General features: G+C 35.0%; 1 protein-coding gene and 1 pseudogene across 33 annotated transcripts; one reads left to right on the forward strand and one right to left on the reverse strand.

The window, feature by feature from the left end:
* The first annotated feature begins 2,141 nt into the window (after positions 1 to 2,141).
* LOC105170955 (uncharacterized) lies at positions 2,142 to 9,090 on the forward strand. 32 transcript variants are annotated; one of them, XM_088884775.1, is made up of 12 exons: positions 2,147 to 2,471; positions 3,709 to 3,781; positions 3,939 to 4,032; positions 4,137 to 4,253; positions 4,341 to 4,398; positions 4,873 to 6,281; positions 6,419 to 6,495; positions 6,571 to 6,743; positions 6,815 to 7,918; positions 8,304 to 8,425; positions 8,753 to 8,824; positions 8,913 to 9,090. In XM_088884775.1, the coding sequence occupies exons 1-6, from the start codon at positions 2,418 to 2,420 to the stop codon at positions 5,368 to 5,370; spliced, it is 894 nt and encodes a 297-aa protein (XP_088740901.1). In that variant the 5' UTR covers positions 2,147 to 2,417; the 3' UTR covers positions 5,371 to 6,281; positions 6,419 to 6,495; positions 6,571 to 6,743; positions 6,815 to 7,918; positions 8,304 to 8,425; positions 8,753 to 8,824; positions 8,913 to 9,090. The 32 variants fall into 32 exon arrangements, with proteins under 32 accessions (XP_088740909.1, XP_088740911.1, XP_088740912.1 ...); XM_088884767.1 differs by lacking the exon at positions 8,304 to 8,425 and adding an exon at positions 8,434 to 8,498; XM_088884770.1 differs by having other exon boundaries at positions 6,815 to 7,745; positions 7,840 to 7,918; positions 8,304 to 8,824.
* On the reverse strand, positions 6,738 to 10,473 carry LOC105170954 (multicystatin-like; annotated as a pseudogene). The gene is made up of 4 exons (XR_016067292.1): positions 10,177 to 10,473; positions 9,913 to 10,097; positions 9,149 to 9,396; positions 6,738 to 7,170 (listed from the first exon to the last, which is right to left on the reverse strand). The product of XR_016067292.1 is annotated as a multicystatin-like (transcript).
* Between the last annotated feature and the right edge of the window lie 1,309 nt (positions 10,474 to 11,782).

The raw sequence follows: 11,782 nt of genomic DNA on the forward strand, positions 1-11,782 counted from the left end.
TTTTACAGATATTGAGTCATTTTTCAGATATAAAAGTGTATTTAGATTTGATTGAAGGATTTGGAGAAAGTATTGAAATGACTCAATTTGAAAAGAATTTGAAATTCATCCATATTCATCAAAACATAGTTCAAAATTAAAATCGAAAGATTTGAAGAAATTCATGATTTCAAATCCTTCGTCCAAATGCAACCCAAACGCAATTCAAATGATTTGTTATTAAAAAATTTTAAAATCCTTCGATCATAATACAATCCTATAGATCATAATCTTTTCATCCAAGTGAAGTACAACTCTCTTTCGTTGCCGGACTCTTACTCATTGCAATCATGTTGTGGAGTGTATACGCACATTTTTTTTAGTATGACATCTATTCAATCAATATATCAATATGCTGAGAATAAAAAAATAATAAATTACAATAACTCATGATTTAACTAATACATCACGATGACTTTAAACAAATTACAATTACTCACGAGTGATACATGTAGCACTCCCTTTGATACTACACCTAATTACCACTAATTAATATATAATTCTCTTAATTACAACTCATTCTATAAGCAATTTTTATTTATAAATTCTATTTTATCAATATAATATATCTATACCACAAGAGATAATAGATCTCGCTAAAAGTTTATATTTACTTTCACACAGATGTACATAACTTAAAAAGGAGGTAACGAACGTCCAACTGTACAAAAATTCAAATGCAACCAGACGAAAATTAAGATGTTTAATAAACATAGCCCAAAACTTGCGATTTCCAATATCACAGTTGACCCACCTATTCAGAGCAACGACACGGCTCAAAATTCGATGGTAATAGTCCGTGCGACCTATCTCTTGAAAAATGTGTTGCAAGGAATGAGTTGTCTACTCAATAAGTATAGCCTTTCTGTCTATTATATGCATATATATGCAAACAACAAATCAAGTATAATGTAATTATGTTGGCCAATATTCGCAATACACTATGAGTAAATGTAAGAAATACACATAGCTACAATCAAACATCAACCCGAGACATAATATTGACATTTTAGTTTGTTTTATTAGGGCCTTAGCTTAACCAAACTGGGATGCATCACTCAATGAGCTTCGCTGCCTATCACCATCTCAATCACAATACTTCTTATTCTACTTTTTTTTATTATATAAATAATCCATATATTATATCCATATAAATAGTATATATAAATCCAACATTCAATATATTATATTATATTCATAAAAATATGTATATATATAAAACCAACAATCAATATATTATATTCATATACCAAAGAACTGCTCAATCATCTATTTTATTGTCACATCCTATAGTAAATTATAATATATACAATTAATACCTCGTAAATATCGTAAATTCTAAATAAGATATTATATAGTATTCGTATATTTTTCATAAATTTTTTATATTTTATGTATATCGAAATTCAACATTCCGTTTTATTTTCTTTTAAATAACTAAATTTTCTAAACTTTTCAAGTATATATTTGTATATATTCAATTTATCGACTAACTTGTACGAATTCATTCTACCAAATCTCTCATATATTTATAACTACTGTTTTTAATAATATTTTTAACTTAAATTATTATAAAAATCTCATATTTCCTTAAATATATTTTTTTAATATTTCTATTAATATATATAAATTCCTCGCTATTATATAATATAATTAGACATCAATACATATAATTAAGTATTTAATTAATATGAAATTAAATAAATGTCTTTATATATATATATGTGGTATATAACATTTAATATATGTATATATATACACACATCTAAGCTTGAGGTGGGGCAACATCCCCAAATAAGAGACACGTCCCCACCACATCCACTTTCATATTTTAATTAATATGAAATTAATAAGGAATCACAGCTCTGACCAGTCAACGCCGAGTCGTACCAGCTATTAGCGTAACTCGTACACTAACTTTACCGTGCGCCGTCTAATCTGGTATCATCGGTTTGGACCAGAAGCCTCACACACAACGTGGCGGGCGGACATTGGTTAGAATCAGTCACCGCTTGCTACCTGCAAAGTCGTGGATTGAACGGTAAAAAGGGTAATGAAAAGGAGTAAAAAGTGAAAAGGGCTGTAAAAAGAGAGTTGAAGTTGGACTGAGTAAAGGTGAAAAAGCTAATCGTGGGGGTGGTGGGACCGAGAAAAGCGAATCTTCCAAATATTTGTTGCTTTTGTTTTTTTCTTTATCCTGTTTGTAACTTTTGAGCGTTAATTCTTATGCGAGGACGTAACGATTTCGAATTTTCTGCGGACGAGTGGTGGAATTTTTGCGCTGGGAAGCTTTTATATATTTATACTGATACGAATATGCGTGTGTTTGTGTGTATTGAGGGACTGTGTTTGAAGCTAGTGTTTGGGGAAGATTGCGGATGGTTGGTAGGGTTGGAGGCATGAGGAAGAAGCTCGACACTCGGTTTCCAGCGGTAATTACTTTTCAAGAAATTTTGTTTTGATGTTTATGTTTGTATTAGGGTTTTGATTTTGGTTGTGAATAGTTTTGAGAATGAAGGATTGTTTTTGGTTCTGTTTAAATTATGTCACTTGTATGCTTAGTAGTGGTATGATTCTTTTTTTTCTCTGCCTCTTTTTTTCTTTTAAAACTTTTGCACATTGGGTTTTAAGTTAGATTGAAATTGAATGGAATATTGAGAAGAAAGAATAAAAATTATGAAATGGTGGGGGTGATGATGATCTTTCGATTGCTTCGAACTCTGGATTCTTAGGAGTAATTACTTGTTTGTGGCTGAACCGAATGTGTGTCAGTGAGAATTGGATTTCTGGATTATCGCGCTTAGTTGGGGTTATTTTTGGATTTCACTTTGAAGGGCTGGAAAGAGGAAAAGGGAATTCTGTTTCTTATCTCATTAGTGTTTGATTTTGAACTTGCAACAAATTCAACTATGTTTTTAACTGCCTCAAGGAGCGACCCTGTAGCTGACAAAATGCATAAATAGTTAACTGAAACTAGGACCTTCCATCTGTTCTAAATTTAATCCTGGATACAATTTTTATATTTAAACCAAGTCATGTCTGCTCGTTTATAGAGGCTAAACTGACAACTAGGATTATGATGTGAACAACAATAAGCTTTTCGCTTTTCTGAGTTTTGTTTGGTGGTTAACCTTTCTTGTACAGTAGGCTCTTAGTAGATGGGTTTACTTGTGATGCTTTGTTTATATTTTGTTAGAAACTAGTTTTATTCTTGATACCTTGTGCCAGGTCACTCTTTGAGCTGTCTGTTTTCTTTATGCAGCTGTTTGCTCTTTGGAGTGAAATTATTTTGACTTCGGGAAAAGAAAATAAAAACAAGCTATTAACATGAAATAGAGTCATCATTAGCGAACTACTGCTTAACTTCTAAATCTTTTTAAGGTCTTGTACATACAAGGTCTATGAAATTAATAGATATCTGTTGTCAATAGGGAACAGGAACGAAGTTGTTCTACTTAAGCATGCCTTTCAACTTTCTCACAGGTTTAGCTGAAATTTTTCCATGGTGTAAGGAGCATTTAGAGATATGAACTTCTGAAGTGGATCGGATTCGTGGGAATGAGTTCTCTACCTAAAGAAATTTGAACTTGAGATATTATGTGGATGGCTACCATCTGGTATCTAGATGATTACTTTGTCCTGTCTTATGATGTACAATTCATTTTGCAGGCTCGAATTAAAAAGATCATGCAGGCTGATGAAGATGTGGGAAAGATTGCTATGGCTGTGCCCCTTTTAGTGTGTATGTCATCTCAATTATCTTGTTGTCACTATTTGTTCCAAATGGTGACTTTTGCTGGGTTGAGATTATCTTTGGTGTTGCATGTTCTCTCTGTCTCTCTCATCATGGTGTATTGGTTTTGCTGCCTGCTTATGTGTTTGTGATTATTGTCATTCAGCAAAAGCTCTGGAACTCTTTCTGCAAGATCTATGTGACAGGACTTATGAGATTACCCTCAATAAAGGAGCAAAAACTGTAAATTCTTTGCATTTGTAAGTTGCTTCCGGGATCTTGTCTTCTATTTGGTTGACTGGTCACATAAGCATTGTTTTGTCAGTGGATATTCGTATTATGATATTACTACTTTCACTTCCAGGAAGCAATGTGTACAAAGCTTTAATGTGTTTGATTTCCTGCGGGAAACAGTCAGCAAGGTTCCTGACTTGGGTGGTTCAGATGCTGTTGTTGAGGACAGATCTGCAACCAAAAGAAGGTTAGTTGACATATGACATAGTTGCTTTCTGATTGAAAAGAAATTTCAGGCTAGAATTATATATTGCTATTGGTTTGTCTAATGTAGAAAGATATCAGAAGATGAAGAATATGCCAATGGGGATGTGTCTAAAAGGATATACACGGTAAGCTAATTTATGAGATTACTAGATTCTGAGTATTTGGTATGTAATGGAATATTAAATCAGCCTTGGATCAGAACTTATCTGAAAGCATTAAACATGCATACTTATCAAAATAAAAGAAGCATTTGTAAATATGCAGTCCATGCAGGCATTTTGGCTTGTGTCACATCTGTGATAATGTTTTGACAATAGCAACTTTCATTAACTACATAGATTTTTGGGGAACTCTTCTGTTGCCAAATTCCTGCTTTTGTGAACTTACCTAATCCAAAGATGTGGATGAGTTGTATAAGATGCACTTACAGTTACCATCAGGGCAGAGCCGGTTATCCTGGTTCATTCATTTGGATGTACCAATGCTTCTACAAATTTGAAGCATTAGTGGCATAAGTTCTTGAATTGGTTTTGTCTATAACTACTTTAACTTTATTTTTCGGTAATTTCTGGTTGGAATTGTTACTAACGACTCACCAGCTTTTGTGGGTGTTTTATGCATTGCAGCATGAGATTGGCCACACCAACAATAGTGGGAGAAGCAGGGGTAGGGGTAGAGTTAGAAGTCGTGGTAGAGGTAGTCGAGTAGTACAGAGAGAATCTATTGTTCAATACGAGAAAATTGAAGATGAGCCGGGCATCTCAAACCAGAATGGCGAGAATCAGAAAGGACGCTTAGGACCGTCAAATAATGTTGTAGGTGCTGCAGATTCAAGAATTACAGGTGAAAAGGATGCAGAAAAATCAGTTATAGATATTGACCTCAATGTTGACTTAAATGAGAGCGAGGAGTCCACCCTGACATTGGCTGATATATCTTCTGACTCTTCAATAAAGACAACTCTGGACTTGAAACATGAAGATATTCCTGGTTGGTCCATTGAAGATGTGGAGAGGATGGCTATTGGTCCTGTTCAACTTGCCAATTTGAACAGGGGTATTGATGAGGAAGAGGAAGATTATGATGAGGAAGGCTAAGCTGCTGCAATAATCTTATTGCATTTCACCTGTGTCTCATACAGTTTGGTAACTTAACAATTAACTAGGCTAGATGTACATGTTTCACTGAAACAAGCTGCTAGGTCATTAGGATCTCAGGAGATAACAGATTGGAGTACAAATACTATATTAAATGGAGGTTCTGATTGTTCGCTGATTAAGAATTCTGCCTGAATTGTATGACTAAAATCAAAGTTTAAATTCAGTATCTTGGTAAAAGTGTAAATTTCTGTCATCTTTCTGTCTCCCTGTGTTTTAGCCATCAGATTTTCTTTGTTACCATCTGTGTGCCTTTTGTTGAAATGTATTTTGTTTGAAAAAGTTCTTGTGTAACCCATCAGGCCATCACTGGCATTTCTTTTTCTTGGCTAAAGAGATCTATCTCCTTGCTACTCAACCATACAAAGAAGAGTCTCATCTATAACATTACTCAAGGCCTTATAACTCTTCAGTTTTTCATTTACTTTACATTTGGATGGCATGGTGCAAATTTTGGCCACTTTTAATGCTCTCAAGCACGTCCAGTGCCCTGCTAATATGACCATTTCAAGCTTGTTAGCTAGGATCCTCTATCTTCTATTCACTATCACAGAGAAGGTAAATTGTTGAAACATTTGTTTCTTTTGCAGCATTATTGGCTTGTCATACATGGAGGACATAAAATTATGTTGATCATGAATCTGTTTAATTCTTGTTGCTCATACAAGAAGGAATCCTTGTCATGTTGGACTTACTGGCTTCCTTGTGTGCAGAATGAGTCTCAGAATCCAGAAATTTCCTACCAACATAAGTGAAGTTATGAGCCATAAATAAGTGCATCATAGTGCTATTGGAAACGAACCTAAGACCCACTTCCGGAATTCTTTAGTCCAGAACGTGGTCAACACCAGGTTCGTTGTGCGTAATCTATCTGATGCGGAGATCTGTATTTGAAGCCCATTATAGCAATTGAGTATTGAAGCAATTAGATTGGCTCCAAATCGTTGTTGATCATGCTAAAATGTCATTCTTATTGGTGTTGGTTCAGCCATTGTCGCTAAATATACATACAACATTATGGTGATAACAATCTGAAGAGTAAGGACCACTCCATATGTGAACGAGGTGAGAAATATTTATATTGATACATTATCAGTATCAACGTGTCACCATTCACGACTTTATTGTATTATGAACCAGCACCACAAATCTGATACAGAAAGAAGAAAATTCAAGCATCTCGTACGAGCTCAAACTCCCGGAATTCGTTGAAATACATATTGGTGTTGGTTCAGGAACATTGTTGCGAAATATACATAGAACACCATGGTGCTTACAATCTGACGAGTAAGGACTCACCATATGAGAAAGAGGTGAGAATTATTTATACTGATACATTTTTCAATACCATAACCATTTCATGACTGCATTATATTACTAACAGTACCAGAAATCTGATACATAAAGAAGGGAATTCGGGCATCGCCTATGAGCTTGAACTCCTGATCTTCCTTGACATTCTCCCAGGGCTTCTCAAACTCCGTGGCCTCATATAGGTTATTCTTCCGTCCATCGGCAGCTTCCAACGTAATATAATAGATGAACCCTTTTACCACCTGCCCTTTGCACTCAACACCTTCTTAAATTCCAGAAGCGTGTTCTGAAAATCCACCACAAAAAACATTCCAGCATCAGCCAAATGCCTATAACTTCTCAAGAGCAATGAAATAGCATGGATGAGCAGAATAAAAACCTCTTTCTTGTTGTGTTCGTGGACTGAGAACGAGCAAGATTGTTGATCTCAGGGCTGATATCAACTGGATGAATATCTCATGGTGTTCCGCATGCTTACAGAAATGATTGATAATAGTTATACCTATTAGGTCAATTTCTATGTTGAGGATAAAAACTATTTTTGTGTGAGAATTGGTGAAGGGAAGGAGAAGATTTATAGAGGGAAATGGTGAGGGGGCAGGGTGTGTGTGTGTGTGTGAGTAATCGCTAGTCAATGTCCCAGCAAGGGATTAGTCCAAATGTGGTTATTGGAAATCTTTGCAAGTGGTTCTTGACTTGTTTAAAACGTGTATTGGTTGAAGGATATGAAGCTCGGTTACTAGCTTTGGACTCCGTGGATAGAGTTGGATTGTAAATTGATGTTATATTTTGATTAAATTATATATATATAATTATTCTTAAAAATACACATCTATATAATGTGCAACATGATGTGCTATATCAATTTTACTGTCGTGTATCAAATTCAACTTAGGAAGTTGGATTTCCCTTGTTCATGCTGGTAACTTTTACTGCGGTGAAAAGCTTGGATGGATGAGATGAAGTATATAGTTTGGTCCTATCGTATTGGATAATGGGAGGTAGAAAAATGTGAACTCATGTCAATTCCTGCACTGAATCTTCCGTCCATGTTGAGAATGGGCCTAATAGTTTGGTACTTGTCAATTTATGCAGTTTCGACGGTTCAGGTCAGAAACCCTGTCATTTTGCACAATATCAATGTATGAATACAAGTAGGACGATGATTTTAATGGTAAAGTTTGTATTCTCCTTTGAATGTTATGAGTTCAAAGATTCAACTTTATTGATTTCTCAGATTGTGTCAGTTTTATCAAGGTGTATTATTAGTTGGCCAGGTTGGTTAAGTTCTAAATGAGATTGATGAATGACCATTTTGTGGCAGTTAGGTTTTCACTGACCTACTCTTTAGTACAACAATTTTGAGAAAGAAATCAACTTGTATACAGTCAAAAAATGAAATTATGGGAAGCAATACGATTGATGGAGCAACCCATTTAAAACTTTTACTTAACTGCATTTAAAAATTGTGTCGTATTTTAAATCTCTTTCTTCCTTTCCCCCAGAGAGTTTATGGCGCGCAGTTCTGTGAATGGTCAAAGTATTTGTTTCTTTTGCAGCATTGTTGGCTTTTTATAAAGCATGGATGGAGACGAAGTTGTGTTGATCATGAATCTGTTTAATTCTTGTTGCGCATACAAGAACATGCTCTTGTCATGTACTTACTGGCTTCCTTTGTGCGGTATGCAGAATGAATCTTGCACTCCCTATTTTGACATGGAAAAAGTTGATTTGATCATCTTGCAATCAATCTGGTATAGGCTTGTTTCAGAATTCAGAAATTTCATACCAACTCAAGTGAAGTTTTGAGCCGTAAATATGTACATTATAGTGCTTCCTCAATTCTTTAGTACAGTATGTTGTCAACTCCAGGTTTGTTGTGTGTAATCTATCCGATTCAGAGATCTGTATTTCAAACCACTTTAGCAATTGAATATTACGGCAATTAGGTTGGCGTTGAATCATTGTTGGTTATGCTAAACTGTCCTTCATATTGGTGTTGGTTCAGGAACATTGTCGCGAAATATACATACAATGGTGTTACCAGTCTGAGGAGTAAGGCCACTCCATATGGAAAGAGGTGAGAGATATTTATATTGATACATGATCAGTATTAATCACTTCACGACTTTATTATCTTATCAACCTGCACCATAAATGTGATGCAGAAAGAAGAAAATTAAAGCATCGCCTACGAGCTTGATGTCCTGTACTTGGGAGATATATTGGTACTGGTTTAGGAATGTTGTCGCAAAATATACATAAAACACCATGGTGCTTTGTGAAAGAGTTGAGAATTATTTACACTCATACATTTTTCAATATCATAACCACTTCATGACTGCATTGTACTAGGAACCAGTACCATGAATCTGATTCAGAAAGAAGAGAACTCAAGCATCACCTACAAGCTTGAACCCCTCAACTTCCTTGACATTCATCCACACCTGCACCAACACCTTAGCCTTGGATACTTTACTCTTCCCACCATCGGCAGTATCCATCGTTATATAATGCATGATCCCAGCCACCACCTACTTCGTTGCACTCAACACCACCTTAAATTCCAAAAGCGTGTTTCGAAAATCCCCCAGGAAAACATTCCCCCAGGTTAGTGTGAATGAGTGTTTGTGTTGTGTTGGAAGATAGCAGCTGGTAACAATTTGGTGTTAAGCTCAATGCAATTTGAATTCATGTTTCAGGGTAAAAATTAATTCTCGGAAAGCATATATACTTGATGATATGTGGAAGCGAGGGCCGTGTGCATTTATTTTTTTGCATCTTTCTGAGGTGATAAATATTTGTACGGATACATTACGGGTATCATAATCACTTCACGACTTTATTATATTATATCACAAACCAGCACCATTATTATTTGATGTTACAGAAAGAAGAGAATTCATGCATCCACTTAGCTACGAATCTTGAAGAATGGAGAAAAACTACGGAGATGCATTGCAGAGCAGAAGGAATTCTACTTAAATAGCTGAAAACGATGACTGAGAAAGAAAATGAAAATAACTAACTAAACTACCTGACTAAACTTAAAGAAACGCACAATTGAAAATAAAACGCGACTTCATCTTATTCCTCAAACACAGAGTACTGTTTCGGCTGAGCAAGCTTGCTTATTATATTTCGATTCTCGAACCAGTACCATAAATTCAAGCATCGCCTATGAGCTTGAACTCCTCAACCTCCTTGAAATTCATCCATGGCTTCACCCACACCTTGGCCTCATATACCTTACTCTTCCCTCCCTCCACAGCTTCCAAGGTTATGTAATACATGGTCCCAGCCACCACCTGCTCCTTTGCACTCAACACCTTCTTGAATTCCAAAAGCGTGTTCTGAAATTGATTCACCACAAAAACATTTCAACACCAATATAAAATCTTAAGAGTAATGAAGTAGGAGGAGAATAGACACCTCTTTCTTCTGCTGTTCGTTGACTGCGAAACGAGCAAGATCATTGATCTCAGTGCTGTTCTGAGCTCCTTCAACCGGATGAATACCTCCCACAGCTCCTGTTGTCATTCTTGCAGAAATGGTTGCTATGATGGTTATAGTAATAGCTAGGTATGTTTTGGTTCTGTGCTGATAAATAATAATATGTGTGTGAGAATTGGTGAGGGGAAGAAGGAGAAGATTTATAGGGGGGAAATAATCATTAGTCAATGTCCAAGAATGGGAGTTATCCAAATGGAAGTACTGTAAATGTGGATGGTATTGGAAATCTTTGCAAATGGTTTTGACTTGTTTAAAGCGTGTAGTGGTCCAGTTACGTATGTTGTATTCTCCATTCAAATGTTATGAGTTTGTAGAGTGTCATTTTTATCAAGAGTTTATTATTATTAGTTGGTCAACTTGTAAATCATAAGATCGATGAAACGAAATATTTTGATACCACATAATTCTCTGTGTTTTTAAAAAATGTGCACACTGTTTTTGGTGCTTTTGAATACCAATCTTGTATTTAATGTGATCTAAATTTGTGACTCAAATTTAATCATGTTTATAAAAAATAAAAATATATTATTTTAATATAGATTATTATATATTTTTCATATATATATATAGTTGTATTCATGTATATTGTCTTATCATCACTCAATGCGAGCCTACCACTGTTGGAAGTCATCCAACGGCAAATATTTTGATACCTCACCCATTGCAAATCTCTAATCCGTTGACAAGTTATCTCCATTTTTTTACTCAAAAACCCAATCCATGACCCCATCTTCTATTATTTTTTTCTCCGTTGTTTGATCATCTTTCCACACGAATCTCCCACAGTTAGAGAGCCCACTAGCGAGCATTTTGACATTGCATCCACTACTAATCTCCCATCAGTAGGCAAATTATCTATATTCTACCACCGTTGGAAAGTCTGTTCAATGGCAAGTATTTTGACATCCCACCCACCGCCAATTTCCCGTCCCTAGACGTGTTATCTCCATTCTCCATTTTATATTTTTTTGGGTTTCTTTATACATATACATACAACTTGAATTATATTTTTTTATATTATATTTTTAAAAATATGTATAATTTAAATATAGGGATGGTTTGGTCATTGAGGAGTGAAAAAAATACTTACCCAACAGCATTTTTCGCTCGTGAGATACAATTCTAGATGGAGAAGAAGTAATTTGCACTTTTTCCAAAAATACAGAGGAATATATAAAATATTTTTGCACATAAATTTATTTAAATATTTTAAATATTACAAGAAGGTAATATGGAATTTACCCTTTTGCGGCACGTACCTATGTTTCCGTAGTCCTACTCTTCAATAATCCTACAATTTCAAAAAAAAAAAAAAAAGGGACTTGTAAATAGTAAAAAATGAAGAAAAATCATGGAAAGCAACAAATTCAAATACTTAACCATATTTGAAGATTGTGGCATTGCCTAAATGTCTATGGACACAGTTCAAAAACTCTAATTAAAGAGGTAGCAAATAACACACCATATCCAATTTTATTTTTATAATTGAATGACTCCAACTACCAAATTTTCCAAAGAGGTCTGA

This window comes from Sesamum indicum, linkage group LG9, assembly GCF_026168435.1.
Source record: "Sesamum indicum cultivar Baizhima isolate 11 linkage group LG9, ASM2616843v1, whole genome shotgun sequence".
NCBI classification, from domain to species: Eukaryota; Viridiplantae; Streptophyta; class Magnoliopsida; order Lamiales; family Pedaliaceae; genus Sesamum; species Sesamum indicum.

Excerpts from the sequence above, each read along its gene's own strand:
- LOC105170955 (XM_088884776.1), top strand. The coding sequence starts at position 2,418 with ATGGTTGGTAGGGTTGGAGGCATGAGGAAGAAGCTCGACACTCGGTTT. Across the intron at positions 2,472-3,708 it reads TCGACACTCGGTTTCCAGCG|GCTCGAATTAAAAAGATCAT; the intron begins GTAATTACTTTT and ends TTCATTTTGCAG. Across the intron at positions 3,782-3,938 it reads GGCTGTGCCCCTTTTAGTGT|CAAAAGCTCTGGAACTCTTT; the intron begins GTATGTCATCTC and ends ATTGTCATTCAG.